The 23,950-nt window shown below is 35.3% G+C and overlaps 3 protein-coding genes across 3 annotated transcripts; 2 read left to right on the top strand and 1 right to left on the bottom strand.

The window, feature by feature from the left end:
- Positions 1-1,359: 1,359 nt before the first annotated feature.
- c23h1orf87 (chromosome 23 C1orf87 homolog) lies at positions 1,360-6,565 on the top strand. Its single transcript, XM_016454577.1, has 9 exons — positions 1,360-1,418; positions 2,368-2,610; positions 2,868-2,982; positions 3,404-3,563; positions 3,882-4,010; positions 4,586-4,834; positions 5,938-6,006; positions 6,122-6,269; positions 6,396-6,565. The coding sequence occupies exons 3-9, from the start codon at positions 2,882-2,884 to the stop codon at positions 6,563-6,565; spliced, it is 1,026 nt and encodes a 341-aa protein (XP_016310063.1). The 5' UTR covers positions 1,360-1,418; positions 2,368-2,610; positions 2,868-2,881.
- A 3,987-nt stretch (positions 6,566-10,552) lies between these two features.
- On the top strand, positions 10,553-15,311 carry cd40 (CD40 molecule, TNF receptor superfamily member 5). Its single transcript, XM_016454763.1, has 9 exons — positions 10,553-10,688; positions 11,979-12,063; positions 12,367-12,489; positions 12,758-12,907; positions 13,203-13,293; positions 14,012-14,070; positions 14,438-14,527; positions 14,669-14,688; positions 14,784-15,311. Exons 1-9 carry the CDS (start codon positions 10,659-10,661, stop codon positions 14,997-14,999), a joined length of 864 nt encoding a protein of 287 aa, XP_016310249.1. The 5' UTR covers positions 10,553-10,658; the 3' UTR covers positions 15,000-15,311.
- A 3,947-nt stretch (positions 15,312-19,258) lies between these two features.
- On the bottom strand, positions 19,259-20,698 carry LOC107664244 (iroquois-class homeodomain protein IRX-1-like). The gene is made up of 2 exons (XM_016454762.1): positions 20,337-20,698; positions 19,259-20,120 (listed from the first exon to the last, which is right to left on the bottom strand). Exons 1-2 carry the CDS (start codon positions 20,541-20,543, stop codon positions 19,380-19,382), a joined length of 948 nt encoding a protein of 315 aa, XP_016310248.1. The 5' UTR covers positions 20,544-20,698; the 3' UTR covers positions 19,259-19,379.
- Between the last annotated feature and the right edge of the window lie 3,252 nt (positions 20,699-23,950).

Raw genomic sequence — 23,950 nt, 5'->3', positions numbered from 1 at the left:
AAAACTTGAGAAAACACACGGTTTCCTTATACCTAAATATCAACATTAAAATACATAAAATTAAATAACTTAGATTTTAAACGATATACTTATTTTATTAATATTTATTTATAATGTAGTTTTCTGTACATGGCAGGTTAGTTTTATAAATTCTGTTGCAGAACAATAAATAAATAAATATGAAATAACTGTTTTTAAATGGATTAATTTTATGGATGTCCTAGGAAAAAAATGCTGGATTAGTGGAATTCATGAACAAACAAATTTTATTAGATGAAAAAAGAGTGACAAACTGCATAAGATACTTCCTTTTATCTAAACAGATTCATGAAATTCAGAGAAAATATTTCTCTTTGTCCTCCTGAGTCTCAAGTCAATTGTTTTTTGCAACTTAAGCATGCATTGAGCAGGCAATTTATAAAAATGACAATATCTGCTCAGAAAAGAACTTACACAAACTCTGACCTGTGCAAATCTCACCACAACATGCTAGGGTGTTGTGTGCAATAAGCAATAGCAATCCTGACACCACTTCCACTATATTTATTCAGAAATTGGAAACCTTTGGGATTTTTTTATCATCATTTGGAATCAATCCAGAAGGACTGTGAATTTTCTAAGAGCATTCCAATATAACAAAAGTACATTATTCAAATACAACAAGTAAGGCTCTGATAAAGATCATTAACTAGAAAAATCCTGTAGTAATTTCATCTTATCCAGTTGCATCTTATTTAATTCTAAGAGGATTTATTTATCTGATCCCATCTGGACCGATTCCAAATTATGTTGGAATTCCAATTGGAATGTTTACACATTCATTAGAATCTTAACCATAGATTAGAGCCTCAGTGGAGTTCCTCAATCACCTCTTGTGAGGTTTGAACCTACATTCTTTCAGTTGCCATCCCAGATCTCTAACCAACTCTCTCTCTCTTTCATCTTTCAGTTGGCTTTTTTTAACCGTCTTTGCCTGCCTCTGAAGTTGGAGTGAACTCTGTGTGTTAGCACTGTGATTTTATGCTCCTTTGAGGTTTCGGGGCTGTGCAATCTGCCTCGTGGAGGGAGTCCGAGCCTCCGCCGGCTGGATCGCATTTTGATCATTAAGATCAGAATTAGCCGTCTGACTTTCACACTTCAACCGTGTTAAGCCGTTTAGAAAGGCAGAAACACTGGGATGTGCCACGACTACTGATGCTCCCCAAAACCGGCTATTTCCGCATCCATTAAGAGACACTTTCATGCCTTAATTTGCACAAATCAAACAAAATAGGGAACGGCGGCGCTTATTAGACTTCTGTTCTTCATCCACCACGTGCTGGCCTTTCATTTGACCACTGCAAGTCCAATCAGAAGCACATTCTGCGCTCACGTTTCAAGCCAAGACAGCGGATTAACCGGTTTGAGGTCCTCCTCGGGTAATTAACCCAATTCTACCCGTCTGTATCTACCTGTAGTTTATCAAGAATTGTGCTCAAATTAAAACTGATTCTATTGGCACCTTTACTGCCATGAAATAAACTACAGACTAGTTATTTATCCTGATGGATAAAATAATTACACCCTGAGAGTACAGATCTGATAGGATCAGCATGATGGGCACACTGGCTGGAAGACTTCCTCTGCCGTGGAACTGAAGAACAATAAATAAATCTTCAAGTATGAGCAATGTGCTGTTGATTACTAATGTCATCTTGACCTGAAAGTACTGGCAGTGCTCACTTGAAAGATTAATGAAATGTCTACTTCCTGTGTTATGTCGCCCCCTAGAGGTGGCGCTTCATATCACTGGCCTTGAAACCTAAACAACTGAATCATAAAGGCCTAAATGAATTGATATTTTAAAAGTATGTTACATATTTACTTATTAAAAAAATAAAATAAAGTCGGCGCCGATAGCCTTGTGGGCAGTGTGCCGACATACAGCGCCGCTGCACTTTGGGGCGTCCCGGGTTCGAATCCCGACTCGAGGACCTTCGCTTCCTGTCATGTCTGATCTGTCCTATATTAATACCTATCTTTGAACTTTAAAAACCCATTTACTTACTATCATTGTGTAGTCTAGTAAAAAATTAAATAAAATACAATAAAATAAGCTTATTCAAAATATAAATATTATACAAATATTTAATAAAATATAATATAATGTATATAATAATATAATAAAAATAACAATAAGAATATGAAATAAAATACAAAAAACAATAAGAATATAAAATGCCATTTACCATTGCTATTCAGCTAGCAAGAAGACCATTTTTAGGCTTTTAAAGCCAATTTACTTACCTTATCATTGTGTAGTCAGGCAGAATTACTTTTTTTCAGAAGCGGACTGTAATAAATCACTCTTACACTTTATCTGTGTAGGAAGTGGCTGTGGCAGAGAGGTTGGGCTGGTCGGGTAACCATGGCACAGTTGAGATTGTACCCCTGGAGTCCAGAGAACCCTAGAGAGAACAGGCTGTGCTCTTATTTGTGGATATTGCTGCTCCTAACCTCACCCGTGCTTGTATCTCAAGACACATATCAGCTCAGGACAAGGGCACTCTGTTTAAGAGAGCTGTTTTATAGACCTGAAAGACACAAAAAGCAGAGATTCAGTGATAGTGGGTAAGTAAATGTTTTCTTTTGCTTCTTTTCAGCATTCAAAAACCAACCAGACTCACAGCATTAGAGTATTTGATAGATTTACAGTCTTTAAAGTCAAATTGCCTCAGGAAAGTGAAGTCAGTTGTGAGGTTTGACATCTTGTCAGGTAATGCAGTGACATTCAGACCATTTTAAGCACGAAATTCCTTTTAATGCCCAATATATGCTTGTGTGTATTTGAACAATCACTCATTTGTGTCTCATTATCTTCTCTGTAGGAGCTTCCCACATCATGGATGGATGGAAAACCACAGGGAAGACCATCATGCCGCAGCTGGTGGTGAAGATTGTTGGTGGGAAACAAATTAAGTATTTTACTGATGGGACAAAAAGGTACAAAACAAAGAATAATACAAATTAAAATTAAATGTAAAATGATAAACAAATTAAATGTATTAAAAAATATCTAAATATATTTTATATATATTTTTAAATGATGTATAATTTATTTATTTTTAATTTTTAATTGTTAAATTAAGAGTGATAATTAACATATTGGCAGATTATTTAATAATAATAAACATTTATTATACTTAAATTTGCAGCTCAGGTAAAATATAAATATTGCTAAAAATATTTTAATTGTTATTTATTTATTATTGTCCACAGCACAAATGGTGCAAGATAAAATAAAAATATATAAATGAAGTAAAATAAAATAAAATGTCATTTAGCATTGCTATTATATTTACCATTATACGTTTAATATTAACAATAGTAAAAAATATACAAATACATTTAATATTACATATAGTCCTACAGATCATCTTAAGGTAACAAACTGCTCGGAGCACAGACACAGTCCACCTAACAGAGTCACAGATGGAGATTCAAGCAGAAAATCACCTTCTCATGACCTGGAGCCTCTGAGACCAGTTGAGCACACAGAAAACCTGTTGGATGCCCTCAGACAGGTAATAAAAAAATCAACTACATCAAAAACTACACTGACTGTTAAACGTAACATCCAACTCACAAACTCAGTCATTTTGCAAGACTTAACCATTGTTTACCACTGTGTGATTGTCATTGACCAGTTTTCAGATGACTTTAGAGGTCAAATGGTTGCACTGTCCATGGTACTGAAACCTGGTAATTACCAATCAAAATAACAGCGCTGTTCAGGGTTCAGAAATCCACTTCCCATTGTTTACTAGAAGGAAAAAATGTGCTATATAATCTGAAGCTCGTGCCGAAGATAGCTGGATGCTAATGGTTTGGTAATGACCCAGGTTCCTGACAGACGGTGTGTGACGGCACCATGTGGAGATCGATCACGATCCTACATACATCTGAAGTCCACAACCAACATGAGTCACACAAAACAACTCGTGCAAAATCCTCATATTACGGAGGCACAGGTAAGACATAATGTGCATGCTGTCTTTAATCAAATCGAACAAATACAAAAGTTTGAGGTCAGAAATTGTTCATGTTTTTAAAAGAAGTATCTTACGTTCATCAAGGCTGCATGTATTTGCTTAAATATACAGTAAAAACTGTAATATTGTGAAATATTCCTACAATTTTAATAAATGTTTTTTATGAATATGTTTTAAAAATGTAATTTATTCCTGTGATGCAAAGCTGAATTTTCAGTATCATTACTCCAGTCTTCAGTGTCACATGATCCTTCAGAAACCATTCTGATTTGCTGCTCAAGAAACATTTCTTATTATTGTCAATGTTGAAAACAGTTGTGCTGCTTCATATTTTTGAGGAAACCGTGATACCTTTTATAGAATTATTTGATGAATAGAAATAATAAATATTCTATAAAATAAATTATTATTAATTTGACATTATAAATGTCTTTTTTACTGGAATAAAATTATTAATTTATTTTTTAAAAAATCTTACTGACCACAAACTTTTGATAGTGTATGCTAAATTAAAAATAAAATCTCTAAAACCAAATCTTACTCAACATGTCCAGACAGAGGAGCCAATTAAATTCAGTCCAGAGTTCTGCCTCCTCTCATCCGTCTCAGAGGAACTGCAGGATCTGAAACCACAAACATTCCAGATCATCGAGGAGGAAGTGACATCACTCGATCCGTCCCGATCAGGAACCATCCATCAGTCAGAACTCACATGTCTCTTCCTCAGACTGCAGCTCCCTCTGAAGCTCACTACACTGGCCTGTATGTTCCAATCCTTCAGTAACACCACCGACCCGGAGCAGGTACAGGAGATCACTTATCAAGCAGAACCTCTGGGAATTACAGCAAATAATATTATTTGAGTCATTATTCAATTTCGGTTACATATGCATTCAGCAAAAATGAAACCCATTGATTAAATCAGAAATCTAAACTTGAATGCTGAATTAATTGTTCTCATTTCATATACAAGTTTCATATTACACTGCACACCACTGACTGTTTTCATTATTAACCTGTTTGTTTGTTTGTTTGTCTTGGTTACATTAGTTTTATGACAAAGCATTATCTGCAAAATAATTTTTTTCTTTTCTCTTTAGATTTTGAAATGAAACGTAAAAAAGTTGTAAAAAATATTTTGTAAAAATTATTTATTATAAACTATTATTTATAATAAACTACTATAAACAAAATTTAAATGTAAAATATAAAGTAAAAAAATTGGTTAGTTTGATTTTCTTCTGCAAAATATATTAATTTTTTTCTTTAGATTTTAAGATGAAAGATGACGTGTATATGTTTTTCTGGGATTTACCCGGTTTTCCATTTTGTAAAAAAAAAAAAAAAAAAATCGTGAATCGAATCGTGAAATCAAAATTGTGAATCGAATCGAAACGTGAGTTGAGTGAATCGTTACATCCCTATATATAAGTGTTACATTTATAGTTACTATTCCCCGCCTCCAGTTCACGCACACATTTAAATAAAAAAAAAAAAAAAAAAAAATTATATATATATATATATATCCCCTTTTCTATGAGTCACAATATATATATATATATTGGATGATGAAACATGACTTGTATGTATTTTTATTAGATCATTACATCTCAATATCTTTAAAGTTTTGGTTCAGTTCAATTTCTGAGAAAGATAATACATTTTACTAATTTAATTGAGCTATTTTTAATACAAACGACATGTTTTCATACATTTTCAGATTTTCAAAATAAAATCTAAACATTAAAAGATCAATTTATACCATTTCAAATTATAGTTAAAGTGCTTGTATGCATATATGGATTTCTATAGGAATTATTTTCATTAAAGTTTGTCATTTTTTATGTGAAGTGATTGTTATGTTCTATCATGTTCAGTGCATTTTACTCACCATGCTGCTTTGCAGGTGCACCATCAAGACTTGCTGCAGTTCATACAGAAAGCTGTACAAGAAGAAAAACAGCAAAGTGTTGAGGTCTGTCAATGAGCCTGGCAAAACTACCCAGAATATTATCATTTTATACTGTCAGCAGCTTTCTGAAATAAAAAAAAAGCACATTTTGATGGATGTTTTTGAACATGATCCTCAGGCAGAGACCTGGGATGCGTCAGTGGTCAGTACTGACCTGGAATCAGTGAGCGACAGGAGCAATGCGAATGCAGAACAAAGAGAAACATGGCTTCAGAGGTTCCACAAGATGGAGATGGCCTTACAAATGTGTGACACCCAAAACACAGGTATAAAACTCATCACACGAATACAGTTTGTCTGAAGCACATTTTAAAGTGATTTAAAACACTGTGACTCATAGAAAATGATAGACACTTGTATGATGAAATGATGTTTTCAACACTGGTTTTCAGGTTATGTGGACAGAGACCAAGCCAAACGCCTGCTACAGAACTACAGCCTCATCCTTGATCTGAATCTGAGTCCTCTGAAGGTCAGCGAGGTCACGCATAACACTCAGCGAGAGGGCAAAGTTCACCTCGCATCGGCTCTGTGGAAACTGAAGGAACTACACACCGCTTAACCTTTTCCTTAAACTGAAGCAAATGCTACAGCATTGCAGTCATCTTTAATAAATGCTCTGCCTGGGAAATATTGACAATGAAAAAAATGCTTTTAAATTACATTTTTTCAACATTGAAAACTGAGTGAATCTCATATAAACGGGTCATGTTTTGCCCGAAAAATCTAAACAAAAAAAAAGAGATTCTATTTTGTAAAAAAAAGAAAAAGAAAATTAATCCTAAGTGACTCATGTCCTAAATATATAAATAAAAGGTTCTAAGAAAAATCGTCATTTTCTTTAAGCTAAATATTATTTCTTATTTACCTTTTGATTTTGGGGTGAAATGAAGCTGGCAATTTCTTGTCAGGTTTAATCACATTAACTTCCCCTCACTTTCTGCAGTTTAATTGGTCAGTAATCAACTGCATTTTATCAAAATTTACTTTTGGTGCTCCAGTGTGTGCTAATAGTCATTTCTAGTCTATAATTTCAATATTCAAGCAATAATTTGGTGCAAAAACAGGAATAAATCAGTGCATACTGATTCTGTACATACATCAGATGTAATCTAAAGTATATTGCATTACTTCTACAATGTTTTAAGAATTAGATACTTACCCTGCGTCCCAATGTGCATACTATCCACCCTATCTGCCCTAAATAGTATTGAAAATTACTAACATCACATAGAATTTAGGATGGATAGTATGCACATTGGGACGCGTGTTACAGGAAATACTTCTCATATGCAATACTGGAAACGAGCACAAGAGGGCAAAGTTTTACCTAACACATATTCTTACTCACGATTAAAACAAGATAATTAAATAAATTAATTAATTATCTTTTTACCTCGAGGAATATGCACTGTCTTCCAGGATCCATGTTTCTTCATTGGACTTCAGGAGACCAAAACATATGTCACATCACCCATCAAGTGCTGGCAAATAGTAAACTGGGTTAGATTGAGGTTTGCAGACATCTGAAAAAAGGGAAAAGAGGTGTGTTTGTCTGACAGAGAACTTGGTATGTGGCATGTCTATAATTTATTACAAGCCAATTTCTTTAAATACAGCTTACATGAAGACGGAAAAAGAAAAAATGAAGTCATACACCTCCACCCTATATCTGACTTCTTGTTTAAGCATTATGTATGGCTATGTATTATTACACTGCTGTTGTATCTATATATAGATGGTTGTACACTCAAATTTGAAGAGTAAAATAAAACACGCATTTCCAAAAATGTCTGAAAGCTCATTCAATTGTAGCACAATGATTAGCCGCTAGGTGGTGAACAGCCGACACAAACAAATCACTAGGCCTATACGACGCTGTAAAAGACAAACTGGACTTTAAATAAAGTACAAAGTAGCTCTATATTAGTATTGTGAACGTGAAAGCGGTATGTTACTTACCCACAACGAATTTAAATCAGTTATTGCATTTAAACAATAAGCTACGCACTTCAACATAAAGTGTAGGCCTAATGTTTGTATGGAAGCCCTGACGACCATGGCAACCAATTAATCATACTTACTACAGGTAGGCCCTACTTCAGACAATAATAATAATAATAGGTAACTTATTTTAAAAATTAGAGTTAAAAGTGCAGATGGCCTTTTATGATCACCTGTGTGTTGACGCTGGAATGCGCATGCGCATTAGCGGGCTAAAATCTAACTAAAAAGAAGTACAGTTTGTGATACCATTTATAATGTTGTTAATATTTTTATCTGAAATCAGTTATTTAAGGATAACACTATCTATCTCGCTTTTGAGATGTATGTCTTTCCCTGTTCAAATAGATAGGATCTGTACTTACTGTACTTGGAAATATCTGCCTAGGGAGCAATGCCAAGATGGCCGCCGAGTGAAAGCAAGGGTCCATACCACTGTGGCAATGCCCAGGCAACCACCCTAACATTGCGAACATTTGTGAAAATGTCGAAATCTAACTATGATTTTTAATTATGAACTATTAACATATATTTTTGGCAAACTATGAAACTGACTCATAAGTTGGGGGACAAATTAGTATTTTAATTTCACAAATTAATTTCCTTTGAACTTTTTTTTTTTATACATTTAACAACCACATTAAGAATAAACGAAACAAAGTTCAGAGAATAAACAAAGTGCAAAGGTTGTGTTCTTAGCAATCCCCCAACATCTAAAAACTCCCAAACATATTCATATGTAGGTGTAAATTAACACCTACTTAAAATAGCCTATATGCGTCAAAACAGTGACAGACTGAGAAAAGGAAGTGTTTACATCCTATTTCATTTGCCAGTAGTCTAGTGATTAGTGTAGTGTAAACTATTGAAGTCCTCTCACACATATGTAAAGCAGATGTATTTTTCATTCTGGTGTTTTTGCAGAATTTGTCATATACCTTTTTGCATGCTTGTCAATTATTGCACTTTGAACACACAGGCCTACAGACTTTTATACAACAAGCCCCCTAGACTGTGCAGTGTCTTAAAAGAGAAAAGCTATTTTTTTCAAAACTGACGTGGAAAATGTGACGTCCATATTCTCTGAACTGTTCCTCATGGGACTGACGGGTTTTTCACTAGAACCTTTAATTACAGTATGCCATGCCTCAAATCATTCTCAGATAGCATACCTTTGTGAGGAAGTGAGACAATCAGCCTTATGTAATGAAAATCTAAGTCTGCCTGAAGTTCCTGAGTCCAGACGTCATTGTGTTGGGATCTGGCTGATTACATCATTGATCTCAGAGTATTTCTTCTCTTCCACGGTATGTCCCTAGAAGTACTCATGCATGTATATTCCAAAACAACTTCCTTGTAACATGGGGATTTCCTCATGCTGTCTGTTGAATCCAGACCTGGGTTTTTTTTGTTTTTTTTTTCAAAGGGTGGGATTCACCTGTGGTTGTAAAACTCTCAAGCTGCACTGTTTTGCTCTTCTTTTCTCACAGTGGCAAAATGTGTCAACGGTGTCAAATCATGCTGCCATTGTATAACATTATTGTTTCATGAGCTGTGTTTTGCTTTCACTTTTTGTCTTTCGTATAGGCTATTGTTTTATATATCCATAATACTATATCAGTGTATTATTTATTATACTATTATAGTATTTATTTATCTATACTTTTTATTTGATTGTTATTTCAGATTCATTTCAAATAATGAGAAATAATTCTAATATTTTTATTTTGAATTAATAATAACACCGTGCTGTACAATACTTTATATTATTAATAGGCTATTATTTATATACTGCAGTACACGTTTACCCAAAAATTAATTGTCACTTAGTACAAACCTAAATTTATTTATTTATTTTAATTAATTGTGCGTTCGAAAGAAATGCAAAGGTCACTGCACTGCCACCAACACTAAATGCTCACATTCCCTCCAAAATGCAAAAGTAAAAAGTACAAAATGCAATGGCAGGCCTTAGTGCTCAGAATTTTTCTGCTTTAGTCACACAGTGTAGTCAATTCAGTAAATCACAGATGAACTATGATTTTCTGTGTTGCTAATGATGCTAAGGTGACATTAAATCGGGCAAGTAAATAAATAAATGTCACTTGCAAGTAAGAGATAAACGTTTTGCCACTGCTGCTAACATGACTGGATAGTGTTTGTGGTCTGGAGGAAGTGAAAGTCAAGCTGGGAAGTTCTGCCTGGTTGAGTGACGTTTTTATGGAATTAGACTGACAGACAAACCAATTCCATGTTATAATCTGGGTCTTTTAATCAAATCAAATTAATAAAATTATGATTTATATTAGATTAGGCTATATTAATGAAATATATTTAAAAAAAAAAGAATCAAAAAAATCTCTCGAAAACGTGAAATCATTTTTAAAATAATATAAGTGTAATAACTTGACCAGTTTTGTCATGCATTAGCCTTAACACGTCTTTAGAGTTTCTACTCTCTCTTCTTGGAATAGTATGGGGAAATGGGAAATGGTCACATGTCACATGTGGGCGTGTCTGCAGAAAGAAATCCCCCCCTTCGCGTCTGTCAAGCGGTAGTTTAAGATCTGCAGCAGACGGTTTAGTGTCTTATGTGTTTGTGAGGCATCAACAACTGGTTACAAGGATCCGTTTCTACTGATATTGTCATCATGAGAACGGGTTTCACTCTTTATGCGCTGGTAAGTGATGTGCTTTACGCTTGAGCATGTTAACTACGCATTAAAATGAATGGTGGTTGTTATTGAAATTGCTAATGTTCATTGTAACAATGAATCAGTTTCTATTTTTCATGTGCAGCATTTAGAACGTTTAGATTGTCGTCGTTATTAAAACAATGACTCGTGTGTTAGCGTTACTTTCACTTTCGATTTGAATGCTGGTATTGGAACAGCATTTAAAGTGTCTGTATCTAAGATACATATGAAAACATTTGCACTGTCTGTTGTTCAATAGCCATTTAATGCATTATTGTAAGGTTGCAGCCTTCTGTATTGAAAAACGGTCATTGTGGGTGGGGATCTCGGGGACTTTCCGCATTGCCTGTTGTAATAACGTCGTTTTGGTTTCAAGTTTGCCCCATGTTTCTGTTTGGAGGTCTGAGGGACCACATGTCCACTTAAAAAACTCAAAAACATGCTTACATTTAAATATAGTGTTGATCATTAATAGTTAATAATTTTATGATAACTGATTATAAAAGGAGTTACCTTTTATGTGCTAATAAAGATGTTTACACATTTAAAAAAAGACTTTAAACATATTAATATAATAGAAAAAGCAGACTTATTCTTCATGGAGTGGGCTGATGTGTTGACGTCACATGACCTTAACCCTCATGTTGTGTTCTGGTCATTTCGACCCATAGAGGATTTTCTTTTTCTCCAAAAATGCTAGATAATGTTGTCGCATTGGACTTAACTCACACTGTGTATAACAACTTCCAAAAATTGATAACCTTTGTACTTTTGGGGGGATTTTTTCCATCTTTGTTACACTTGATCCCAGTCAAAAATGACCAGACCACAAAAAAAAACAAACAAAAAAAATGCTTGAAAGTCTCATTGTGCTATATTATTTCCAAATATTGGATTCAATCGTTTTGTCAACTTTGTTTTCTTTCAATTAGCACAGCTTTTGTATTGAGCGTAGGTCTCACTGATCTGAGCTCCTCAGTTTCTGAGTGAACGATATACAAATAATGCTTGTTTTCACTCAAAAACTGAGGTGCATAACCGCAGATCAATAAGGCTTATGACCAATTGATTCCGAAAAAGAAATACAAAACCTGTGCTAATTGAAAGAAAACAAGTTGACAAAAAGATTGAATCCAAGATTTGGTGATAATATAGCATAATTAAAGATTTACAAACAATTTTGTACCGGGAACACCAATTAGGTAAAGGATTTTCAGCACAACACAAGGGTGTTTCAATTCTTCATAATGTTCTTTATGCATTTACCTTTGACAGGTCGCATTGTTGTACCTTGTGTCATGCTGTGAGAAGGATACACATTATTCGAAGGATGATAAATGCTGTAAGAAGTGTGGACCAGGTATGTGGACGAACTGTAATTCAATGTGGCGTGTCAGTAAACTGACGTAGTCTAGAGGAAGTATCAGCATGTAGCCTACTTCCCTTGTTTTCTATAAAAAATACACATGAATAGTCTACTCAGCTACAGTACCATATTGTTTTAATTGCCAATGCCTTACTTTGAATAGTTGATATTGTTTTACATGTGGCCTTGAAAAAAAAAACAATAATATCATGTTTTGTTTACTCTTATTCCTCCTTTAATTAATATACGAATCTCTTAGTCTAATCAGAGCGGGTAGTTACTGTGAGTGTGTCACAGGTAAGAGGATGTTGGTGGATGATAACTGCGAGGACCCGCGCTGTCAGGACTGCCAAGACGGAGAATATCAGAGTGGCTACACAAGCGAAACCAGATGTGAGCGCCAGCCCAGCTGTGACCCTAGTGAGTGTTTTTTTTTTTTTAACACAATTATTTTAGATTAATGTATCTATGTTTTTAGACAGTTGCACGTGTTTTTTATATTTTAGCATACTAACAATATCTGTTAATATTAATAATAAATTGTTTAAAGAACTATTAATATTAGTATAAATGAATCAAAAATTTTAGGTTATAAATAAAAGCATCTGCTAAGTGAATAAATGTAATTGGAAGGTCTCCGTGAAGCTTACTCTTTTTTTTTCTCTCTTGATTTTCTTTTCATTTTCAGATTTACATTTTCTGCCACAAAATGAACCCAGCAAGACCAGGCTAAGCAGATGTCAGTGTGAACCTGGATACTACTGTACACAAGATGATGACTGTGACACTTGTACAAAACATACAGTTTGCAAGCCAGGACAGAGAGTTGTCAAAAAAGGTTTGTGCTGTCTGATGTAAGAGTCAGTTTTGTATGCACAACTGCTATTTCATGTCGATTCTGTCCTAATTTGTACCTTTACATTGTTACTAAAAAATGAATCTAATAATATGTCACAAAATATCATTTTAAATGTGTTTTACAATCATTGTACTTATCTAAATGGCCAAAGACACTTGGAGGAAGCTGAATGGCGTGGTGTAGCTAGTGGTTCAAACCCAGTGCGTAGACATCATTTACACTGAATAGACACAAGGGTTTCATTTTTGCCTCTTGTTACCCTGTATTTTGACAGGTTCACCGGTTAGTGATACTGCGTGTGAGGCATGTGAACATGGAACATTCTCCACCAATGATTCATCTGACATCTGCAGGAAATGGAGCGAGTATGAGAAAGCCTTCTGATATTAAGTCCCTTTGTTTTTTTCTGTTAGTGCTGGTCTCGTATACTATTGTGTCTTAGGTTAGTGTAACGGGATGAAATCCCAGCTAACAGGGAACCATGTTCTGGCAACGTTCTCTCAAACTTTCTTCCAGTAATGTTAATAGAATGTTTCTTCAAAGTTATCTGGTAATTAATAACATTCCCAAAATGGTAGCACAAAAACACTGTTTATAATATACATCATTCATGAAATGTTTTTGGTTGGGCTTTGGTCCAACATTTATAAAAACATTGCTACCTTCTAGTTTCGGGTGGTTCAGAGAACATTCAAAAAGTAACATTCCCATAATGTTTCCAAAATTATAAAACGGAATGTTCACTTAATGTTTTCTTTAACTTTCACATAAACGAGTGTTTTTTTTTTAAACATTAAAAACTGGATGTTTTGAACTTTCGGAGAACATATAGAAACAACTTTTTAATAGCATAATGGGAACGTTAGCAAAATATTCTTAGAACGTATTTTTGTTCTGGGATGTTGAGTGTGCAACAATTGGGTAACATGCAATTGTTACCCAAAAAAGAATATATCTGTGCCTGATCTAAATTCCTTTTGTAACCTAATGCAATCTGGTTGATTCAGTCATTCTGAATGAAATAACAGAAATAATTCCCTGAGTTCAAGTCTCAACTCAACACTTTTTTTTTTTTTCCTCTAGATGTAAATCTGGATATGTTCAGAACACTCCTGGCAGTTCAACCTCAGATCAGATCTGTGGTGAGTACACTGTAAAAAATGCTTTTAGCCACTTAGTCACTCTTTGCCCAAAGTCAATATGAATCTTAAATAGTCAGTAGAATGGAAATTGTTGTTGATTTGATAGCTCTTAATGTGGACTAAGTCCAAAGACTTTATTTGAACATTGAAAATACAGTAGTGAAACTTGAGAGTTGTGTGGGTAGATTTTAGTTCCTGTATAGCTAAACTGGTGTGTTCACTTTTGAGAATCAAAAAACCATGCTTATTTAAAACACGGCATAGTTTGCATTAAGTACTAAGATGTTTTAAAATGCTGTCAGTAGTAATGTTTTGATTACCCATACTACTAGAAATGATGAAGATTGTGATCTGTGTTTTGTTTCAGTGGCTGGTACACCCACTTACAGAGTTCTCATTGGGGTGGGAGTTTCTCTGTTGATCATCGCAATTGCAGTATTCGTTTTCATTAAAAAAAGTAAGTGCTGCAACCTACTAATGATCGAATTAATTTATCTACAATACCGCAGTGTATACTGTTTCTCACAATCAATTCATATGCGCTAAAGTGCTCATATTACAGCTTTTTATCATTAACTGTGTTTTTACTTTCTTCTAGGAAAATCTGGATGTTATAAGGTAAATGTCTGGGTTTGCCATTCAGTCACAAGCAACAAAAGAAAAGCAAAATGCTCATGTTTAGAAATGAATGATAATGGTTCTTTTGTTTTTAGCTCCCCAAAAAAACCATAGAGGTCTTAACACATGGAGAAAATGAAGATGTGGAGAGAGCATACCGACCAGTAATTCAACAGCCTCAGGAGGACATTGACCACAGCGTGCCCGTGAGCCCCACGCTAAGCAACTTGACTGACAATGGAAATTACGTAGCACAAGAGGATGGCAAACTCACTATTACCCCAACTACTGAATCAAATTCATTTTCGTAGAGCACAGTCTTCTGCAAAGTACAGACAGCTGTGCTCCCATCATGTTACAATCATCTATATAAATAGAGCATTACACTATAAAGCACTGCTTTACTCTAAATGTCTTCATGTGTCTTACAAAATCATGTGTTCTTTTTCATGACTGAAACATGAAATACTTATATATAAGTACAAATATATAAATACTACTCACTGCTGCTGAGTGTTCGCAGTTGCATTAGCACTTGCATGTGATTGTTACAATATGCTGAAATACAGAGTTCTGGCATGAAACTCTAGATGGCGCAGTCCGATAAGTCTAACTCAATCTGACAGCTGATTGGTTCTCTCCTGTATCGGTAGCCAATGAGCTCGCTGCTCAACATTCAAATATATGACTAGGGCTTGCCGTAGCAGTGGCAGCTTGCTTCAGAAACCCTCCACCTTCCCCAGCTCCAACTGTATAGATCTGCTACGAGGTGATTCATGTATGCTATATGGGGGTTATTCCATGTATGTTATATTTAAAGCAGCAATATTTCTTACATGCTCACAGCAACATGTTGTGGATGTATTGGTAGTAGCAAGTCTCGGTACTTGCTCTGCCGCAGCAGCAGCAGCGTAGCAGATCTATTCCGCCAAGACCAAATACATTAACATTGTCATGTACATTACCATGCCAATCCCTCCGAGAGTTGTCATGACAGAAAAGTATTACAATAAATCTGAGTTTAAAATGAAAGGCAATCAAATTTATTTAGAAGCAAACCAAAATGAAAACCTTGATGGATTCTAGTAGTGGATGAGGATGGCTTCTTGCTTTCCATGCACGCGTGCTACTGACACTATAGCGCTGTCTTATTCTAAAAGAGTGGAGAAAAAAAGAATTGCTAATGCTCCTAAGGAGATTTTCCCTCACAATAGCTGTAGTCCGCTAATAAAAAAGACTCACAGTAACACCAATGTGACTGCACAAAACAAACACACATACATTCCAGTGCTTTTGTTTGGTACTGTAAATTTAGGACTACACACCTATTCAGCTAAGTGTTTTCCAAAATGCTTGTATAATTTAAAAATTGAAGTTTTGAGCATTCATAGAAAGTTCTTAGAACTTAAAAGTGTAAGTTGGGATTTAAAATAATGTGGTACAGAAGTGTGAGTGTTACTATGTTCACAAAATCATGTATAATATGTGTTTTAATGTTTCGTCTTTGTAATCTTGATCTTAGACATTTAAACTGTTAATTGTTGGGAAATCTGTGTTGCTTTGCATTTTGTGTAAATATTTCCATTGTACATTACCAGTTTTGTTTCTTTTATTATGAATTTTGTATTGCATTTTATTTCAGATTTATGTGGAAAATCCTCAGTCTGTACATATTAAATAAATTGCTGATTCTCTGTACATATTAAAAAAATTCCTGATTCTCCATAAATAATTACCTTCCTATCACTATACGATTTTCACTCGCTACTTATGAGGTGTGAAATGTCCTCAGAAAAACCGGTGTGAAACTGAGTTGTACATGAATCACTCATGCATTGTGGGATACTCCGACTGTCCACAAGAGGTTGCCATTTCCATATTTGAGGAATTTTGACATGAAACAGTTCAACGTTTAATCTCACTTTTGGTTCATAGTAAAATCACAAGGCGCACTATTTTTCTTACTTTATCTCCCTCTAGAAAATGTAAAGTTTGTTTTGGATTTATGTGTAGATTTTTGATTTGACATTCTTACACTCTAAAAAATGCTGGGTTGTTTCAACCCAACTTTGGGTCAAATATGGACTAACCCAACAGTTGGGTTAAATTTTTACATTAAATTTTTAACCCAAAAGTTGGGTTAGTCCATATTTGACCCAAAGTTGGGTTGAAACAACCCAGCATTTTTTAGAGTGTATAAGGCTCATACTTTTGAATAAATCTAAACACACAAATCCAAAAGTAGCTTGTTAAACTATAAATAAGGCCGTAGTATCCAAAGCATGTGACCATATGCTCGGATCGAGAAGCCCATTGATGGCCGATTTAGGCATTGTATCTCGCGCCATTGTTCAACACCTCAATCCTTATCTCAATATCACAGCCTTTTGCCTGTCATGTTTAGACTGGGATTACACATCATTTGGGCCACTGAAAGGGGGGCATGGAGGAGATTGTTGTGCCCAGTGTGTGTTAGCTGTGAATATGTGCTCGGGGCGCGGGTGGGAGGTGCTCCTTTTTTGTACTCAGGGGTTTTCTCATTATCCTTGGATTAACAGGCCACAGGCCTTTGAATTTACATGGAGGCCATAGTGATAGGCAAGGAAGAGTTTTCCTTTTATCATTCCCTCTGCAGAGGGGAGGCCACAAAAACAGAATATTGTCCCAAGGCCTAATCCCATTGGTGTGTTTGTGTCAGATAGAGTTATAAAAGAAACCAAAGGATGCACGATTTTTGATGCCCCATTCCTTAATGAAGCAGTTTATTTGACTATTTTTTTTTATTTTTTATTTATTTGATCGTTTTCTAGTAGCAATTAAAAATGATATGATTGGTGAAATATGCACAGGAATTTTTATGTTATATTATAATAAATTGCTACATTTGTTTATTTCTTTTACCCTTTTGGACTTTTTTTTATTTATTTTTTTTGCATAAGTATTTTTATTCTATATTTAATTGTGAGTACCATGTTTGTTCATTTTATTATTACTACTAGTACTTTTGGACTTCATTTATTTATTTTAGCCTGTTTATTTATTTAACCTTTTGGACTTTTTATTTTTTTCTCACGTTTTATTCTATACTGTATTATAATATTATTTTAATCATATCAAATTATTCCACTTCAAGTTGGCTTGTATTACTTAAAAGGTACAGTTTTACCTTTTTGCACTTGACTTTTGTCAGTATACTATTTATTTTCTCACAAGTCACTGCGTTCACGTTTGATCCCATACATTTAAGCACTAAATGAGGGTAGAGGTAGAAGCCTCTGGCACTTTTCGTCTGTCAAGTCGTGACTAAACAAGAATAATCTTAATTATCGCCCTTTAAAACGGAACAATTCGTGTCCTTAATCCGCGCTGCTTTGAATTGTTTTAACAGATCAGAGGCAGATATGCAAATCCCTCAATAGTAGTGTCCTCACTGATAACATGAAGCCTAAATCCAGCCTTGAAGTGAAACGCTTTGAACGCGTCTTGATCTGCCTCCAAAATCTGAGAACTCCTCTTGAACGACGTCAATTATCATATATAAAGTTCGACTGTGAACATGTACTTTTTAAGGTTTTAGAGAGTGATCATGGATAAAGGTGTGACTATAAAACCTCTAGTTCTCTGATTGGATGAGACGCGTTGGAACGCATTGTTAAGTAAGCTATCTAATAGGCTATGCCATGTTTTTTTTGGCAGCCAGCGAATGGTTAAGCTAAAATGCGGCATAAAATTTGTTTAATCCAATTATTGTCGAATTTGATTTATTATTAAACTCTGTTTATTTTATAACTTTTATTAGGCCTAGTTGTGCACCAATTTTTATTGGGTGAGGCGAGCCTTGAAGCCAGTAGGCCTATAGTTTCCATCATGTTGATGTTTTAATTGCTTGTGTAAACAGCATAACGATCTATATTATTTTTTATTTCGATTATTACATTTCTCCCACCTTCAATACCACGACTGAGGTGCCCTTGAGCAAGGCACCGAACCCCCAACTGCTCCCCGGGCGCCGCAGCAAAAAAATGGCTGCCCACTGCTCCGGGTGTGTGTTCACGGTGTGCGTGTTCACTGCTGTGTGTGTGCACTTTGGATGGGATAAATGCAGAGCACTAATTCCGAGTATGGGTCACCATACTTGGCCACATGTCACTTCACTTTTTATAAGGTTCCTATTTGTTAAACGATGGCCCGTTTAATTATGTTTCTGGTTACAAACACTTCAGCGAGTTGAATTAACTGAGATTTGAGACTTTTCGTGACTTATTGCTTTAATTAATGGGTCTTTAGGACTTTAAGAAACTACAGCATTAGCTAGAAATCGAGAGTAAGCTGTAACCTAAAAGCAAAACAATTCAGCGCTTTTTTTTTTTTTTTTAGATAATAATTTCAACACAACTCGTACTTAAATCATTTCAACAAACCCCAAACCATTACCAAAGACTTTGGATAAAGGGATTTTACCATTACCATTGACCATGACCAAAACTTTTCAATTTTTCAACGTTTTATTTTAGCAAAAATAAGTCAGCAGGTAAATGCATTTATAATTTAAACAAAAATATCTGTACAATATTTACACAATACGCATCCTTTGGATTAAATCTTGTAGCCTATGTAAACTTCCACAACAAAACATTCCCAATGGTTTTCAAAGTGCAAAATTCAGTCTATAGTGTCTTGGATGAACAGTTTCATTGACTTTGTTTGAGCAGGTCATGTGTGGAGAGGTTTACAGGCGAGTAGGAGTCCCTTGAAGGCCATCCAGCCCACCACTTCCCAAAGTCTGGACTGTGAAGATGTTTCAAATCGCTGGGTTTCTTGACGATATCTGAAGTCGCGGTTTCCGCGAGAGACCAGATTTTAGGTTTTTGGACATCGACGCTTTGTTTACACACCTCTTTTTTGCTCTCACAGGACGTGTCAGACTTGTCACTTTCCTTTTGCTGATCAAGTCCTTCGGCTAAACGGTCCTCGACCGACTTTGACACCGCGACATCCTCCTCCTCATCATCATCAACCGTTTGAGGATCGATTTCATCTTCGTCCTCTGTGCCTTTCCTCAAAGACCCCTCCTCTTCGCTCTCACCCTCCTCTTCCTCATCCTCCTCGTCGGACTTTCCTTTGGAGGCCCAGCTGACCCGGTTCTCTTTCTTGAGGCGGCGCCGGGCGTTGGCGAACCACGTCGACACCTGCGTGAGGCTCATCTTGGTGACGATGGCGAGCATGATCTTCTCGCCTTTGGTGGGATATGGGTTTTTAAGGTGCTCGCTGAGCCAGGCCTTCAAAGCGCTGGTGCTCTCTCTGGTGGCCACTTTGGTGACCCTACTCGGGTCATCAGCTGGCATGGGACGATATGGAGTGTAATAAGGTCCTCCACGTCCGAACAGAGCTTGGTGATACAGAGATGCAGCCTTGCGGTCATAGGAATTGCTCTGAAAGTAAGCAAGAGATTCGGTTTTAGAATATGAAGCATATGCATGTTGAAATACAATAAAGGAATAATTTTTCAGTTTGTCATGTTTTTTATTTTCCACATGCATTAGGCTATACCATTTGTAATACGTACACAATAAAATCTAAACATTTGCATTGAATTGTAATGCATATGCAATATATATATTAAAAAAATAATACTTCAGAATACTTACAATGTGTGCCATGTGTCCCGGATGAGGATAAGGGATGAAACTGTACCCCGGTATTCCTGAGAAAGGTAAGGGAACCCCAGCCATTCCCACAAGATGTGGCGGTGGCTGTTGCATTCCAGGCGGGCAGCCCAATAATTGATATCCAGCGGGCATGTTGATGTTCCTGTCCATGAAGAAGTTTCCAAACCCCGTTGGAGAAGCAGGCATCCTTACTCCCTGAGCTTTGGTGTATGAATGACACTCCCCCGAGTTCACGGGCGCTCTTTATAGGCGGAGCCGCTCCAGTGGGCGGTGCCATGGTGGTTGATTGACAGCTGTGATCCAAAGGTTTTCACTGGGGCTAAATCCCTTCAAAGGAGAATTTCGGTTGTTCCTTTTAACGGCCTCTAAAAGTCTTTAAATTTCAATTTCTCTTTTTTTTTTTTTTTTTGGAAATGCTCCTAAATGAGATTGGTGTTTGATTGTACGTCGATCTAAACTACTTTCATATAGGCTAATTATTAAAACCATGAAAATAAGCTTCACGTAGAAAATCTGTCTGTTTTGATCTATAGGATGAATATTAGGCCAATTTAAACTTTTTAAAGTCTTGATGTCTTAAAGTCAAACAATCAGATGGTAGCCTATTTATGGCTACATGTTCTCATTCAATATTTTTAATGGTGTTTGTAGAAATCACTTTTATATTTAATATAGCCTATTTTAGTTTTGTTTTATCGGTTTCATTTAATCTTGATTGCATGTAAACACTTCTAATTGAATTGAATGATGCTCAGCCGAGAGAAGCGATTGAAAGCCATCGGAACAGCTACAAATGTCGCACATTAACGTCTCAGAATAAACTTTTTTCCATCTTGCTGAGACTGTTTCATCTTTTTGTCTGAGCAAACCGATACAAGACACGACATGACAAGCCATTATCAGAATTTGATTAGCAACACGCTGCAATGTGTGTCTGAGGCGTTCGAAAAAGCAAGAAAAGACCTTGTAGCGGTTTTAACTAATTAACACCGATTTGGAAACTTTAGTTGCTTTGATTTGACATTAGATTTAGTGCAAGTTAAAAAAAACTATTGCAGATGGATTTAACTTGCGTTGCACGTTTGAGTCATTGGTATAAAAAGTAGATTAGCTTTCATTAATAACATTAACATTTAGCAAAATTAATGTAGCCTATTTTAATTTCTAAAAAAAAGCAACTAGTTTAAATAGCTAATATTTTCGTTAACGTTATTAAAAATACAATTTGTTTAATCAGAGAGAATTTTATGTCTTCTTTAAATCAGATATAATTTACACAGTAGACATTTTAAAAAATCTTGTTTATACGCCGATTTTTTTTTTTTTTTTTTTTAATTTTTAAAGCGAAATTATTTTTCTAATTTCATTTATGTAGTCTAAATCATTTCCGCACGGTCGCAAATGATTTTTTTCTTTCGGTTCCGAACGACCCTGGACTATGAATTAGGATATTTGGCTTTATTGTGACCGAACATCAAACCTCTTTTAAAAGGGGATGACTTTGCTTTTGCCCACAACAAACTAGTACAATTGGCGTAATTAAATAGGTTTAAGCGAAACAGGTGTCGACTAATGTATATGGTAATTGCAGCATAACAGATGTTAATATAGGGAGATACTCAGATAAGATTAGAATTCCTAAACATACATACCAATGCCCTGGAAAGAAAAGCACAGCAAACAACCCGATAGCAGGGGGTGCAGGCTCTCTGACATTGGAAATACAAGTTTTTTGTTGAAACTGGCTCTTTAATCTGTTATCTAGTAAACAATGCTGGCATGCATTGTTTCCTAAAACTCAGACAGAGTCTCAGAATTAAGTTTAGTCGCATCTTATGTAGTATTTCAGTAGGGTATCTGATGAAAAGAAGTGTTACTTGCCTTGATCGTTTCCAAAGGTTCATCACCTTTATTTGGAAATGTTTATTAAGTTTTTGTAGGGTGAGGTTGTGTGAAGGTGTGAGACATTTGAAGGGCTGACAGACGGACAGATAAGTTTGGGAGCAGGGTGGGGTTCAGATCCCCTCGGGCCAAGAGCAAATTTACTCAGCTAGCACAATGGTCAAAACGGAGAGCAAAGAGCAAAGCTTATGCTGCATCTCTGGAGATAAGCAGCTCAGGGCTGTGATTACTGTGTTCTTTATTTATTTATTTGATGCTGTAGTTATACTGTATATGACGTAAAAGAAGAAATCTGTAATTAATCAACTTCTCCAAGCTTGAATTAATAAACCATCAAAATAAACCATTTTAAATCTTAAACATGTCAAGACAAAACCAGACTGGTCTGTGTCTAGGTACTCCAAAACTGAAAATTAAACTATCTGCATTTTACACACATGGAATTCTTTGCAAATGGGAGGATCATCCATTGAGTGCAGTATGTGTGTCCTAATGAGTTGATAATGACAATGGGCAGAGGTGTAACTTCATTTAGTGCTCATCACATACCGCTGAGCAGACAAAAGGCTCGAACAAGGTGTGAGACATTTGAAGGGCTGACAGACGGACAGATAAGTTTGGAAGCAGGGTGGGGTTCAGATCCCCTCGGGCCAAGAGCAAATTTACTCAGCTAGCACAATGGTCAAAACGGAGAGCAAAGAGCAAAGCTTATGCTGCATCTCTGGAGATAAGCAGCTCAGGGCTGTGATTACTGTGTTCTTCACACACTCGGCTTTCTCCTCTCTTTCCTCTCTTCTCGCACACAATACAGGTGTACTCATGTTCTGACAGGTCCAGTTAAGACTGTTTGCTCACAGGATGTCAGTCATTTGCCGAGAGGAGAACAGTGTGAGATAGCAGACCGACATACTTCAGATAAGAGATCAGCTTTTCCAGTCTTTCACCACAGAGAAAGCAGAGAAACATATGTTTACTGAAAATATATTTTCATAGGTCATAATTAATCATTTGGACAATAAATAAATATAATAAATACACTTATATTATATACAGTTAGTTTATATATAACAAATATACATAACAGAATTTTAAATAGAAACATAAAAATGCAATACATAAAAATATGTACAAAACCTGGTTTTACTATAGAAAATGGCTAGTGTAAAATGGCTTAGAAAATAAAAGTAAATAAAATAAAGCAACCATGCAAATGCATGGTAAATAAAAAAAGTACCTAGATGAATAAACTCATAAATAAGCAAGCACAAAACTTGGTTTGACTATGACATACTCAAAATGGCTGTTAAAACCACAAATATGGTAAATAAAAAAAGCTCATAAATAAATAAATAGGCACAAAATTTGGCGTTAAGACATACCCTACAATAGCAGTTAAAATAAAAAACTAAATAAACTGAAATAGCCATGCAAATGGATGGAAAATGACATATACTCATAAATAAATAAAACTAATTAATTAATTAAAAATAAACAAATAATAAAATGTATATGCACAAAACTTGGTTTTACTATAAGATATACTCTAAAGTGTCTGTTAAAATTCAATAAAATAATCATACAAATACACAGTAAATAAAAAGTAAAATAATCATCTATACATGGTAAATGGTAAATAATTATAATTTTAATTTATTTCATGGATATATATATATATATATATATACATATAT

Source organism: Sinocyclocheilus anshuiensis, unplaced genomic scaffold, assembly GCF_001515605.1.
Source record: "Sinocyclocheilus anshuiensis isolate Anshui unplaced genomic scaffold, SAMN03320099.WGS_v1.1 scaffold67, whole genome shotgun sequence".
NCBI classification, from domain to species: domain Eukaryota; kingdom Metazoa; phylum Chordata; class Actinopteri; order Cypriniformes; family Cyprinidae; genus Sinocyclocheilus; species Sinocyclocheilus anshuiensis.
Note: the sequence above shows the minus strand (reverse complement) of the source record. Positions and strands in the feature narration are given on the sequence as shown.

Excerpts from the sequence above, each read along its gene's own strand:
- c23h1orf87 (XM_016454577.1), top strand. The coding sequence starts at position 2,882 with ATGGATGGATGGAAAACCACAGGGAAGACCATCATGCCGCAGCTGGTG. Across the intron at positions 2,983-3,403 it reads TTTACTGATGGGACAAAAAG|TCCTACAGATCATCTTAAGG; the intron begins GTACAAAACAAA and ends TATTACATATAG. Across the intron at positions 6,270-6,395 it reads GTGTGACACCCAAAACACAG|GTTATGTGGACAGAGACCAA; the intron begins GTATAAAACTCA and ends ACTGGTTTTCAG.
- cd40 (XM_016454763.1), top strand. The coding sequence starts at position 10,659 with ATGAGAACGGGTTTCACTCTTTATGCGCTG. Across the intron at positions 10,689-11,978 it reads GTTTCACTCTTTATGCGCTG|GTCGCATTGTTGTACCTTGT; the intron begins GTAAGTGATGTG and ends TACCTTTGACAG. Across the intron at positions 12,490-12,757 it reads CCAGCCCAGCTGTGACCCTA|ATTTACATTTTCTGCCACAA; the intron begins GTGAGTGTTTTT and ends TTTCATTTTCAG.
- LOC107664244 (XM_016454762.1), bottom strand. The coding sequence starts at position 20,543 with ATGCCTGCTTCTCCAACGGGGTTTGGAAACTTCTTCATGGACAGGAAC. Across the intron at positions 20,121-20,336 it reads CGGGACACATGGCACACATT|AGCAATTCCTATGACCGCAA; the intron begins GTAAGTATTCTG and ends GCTTACTTTCAG.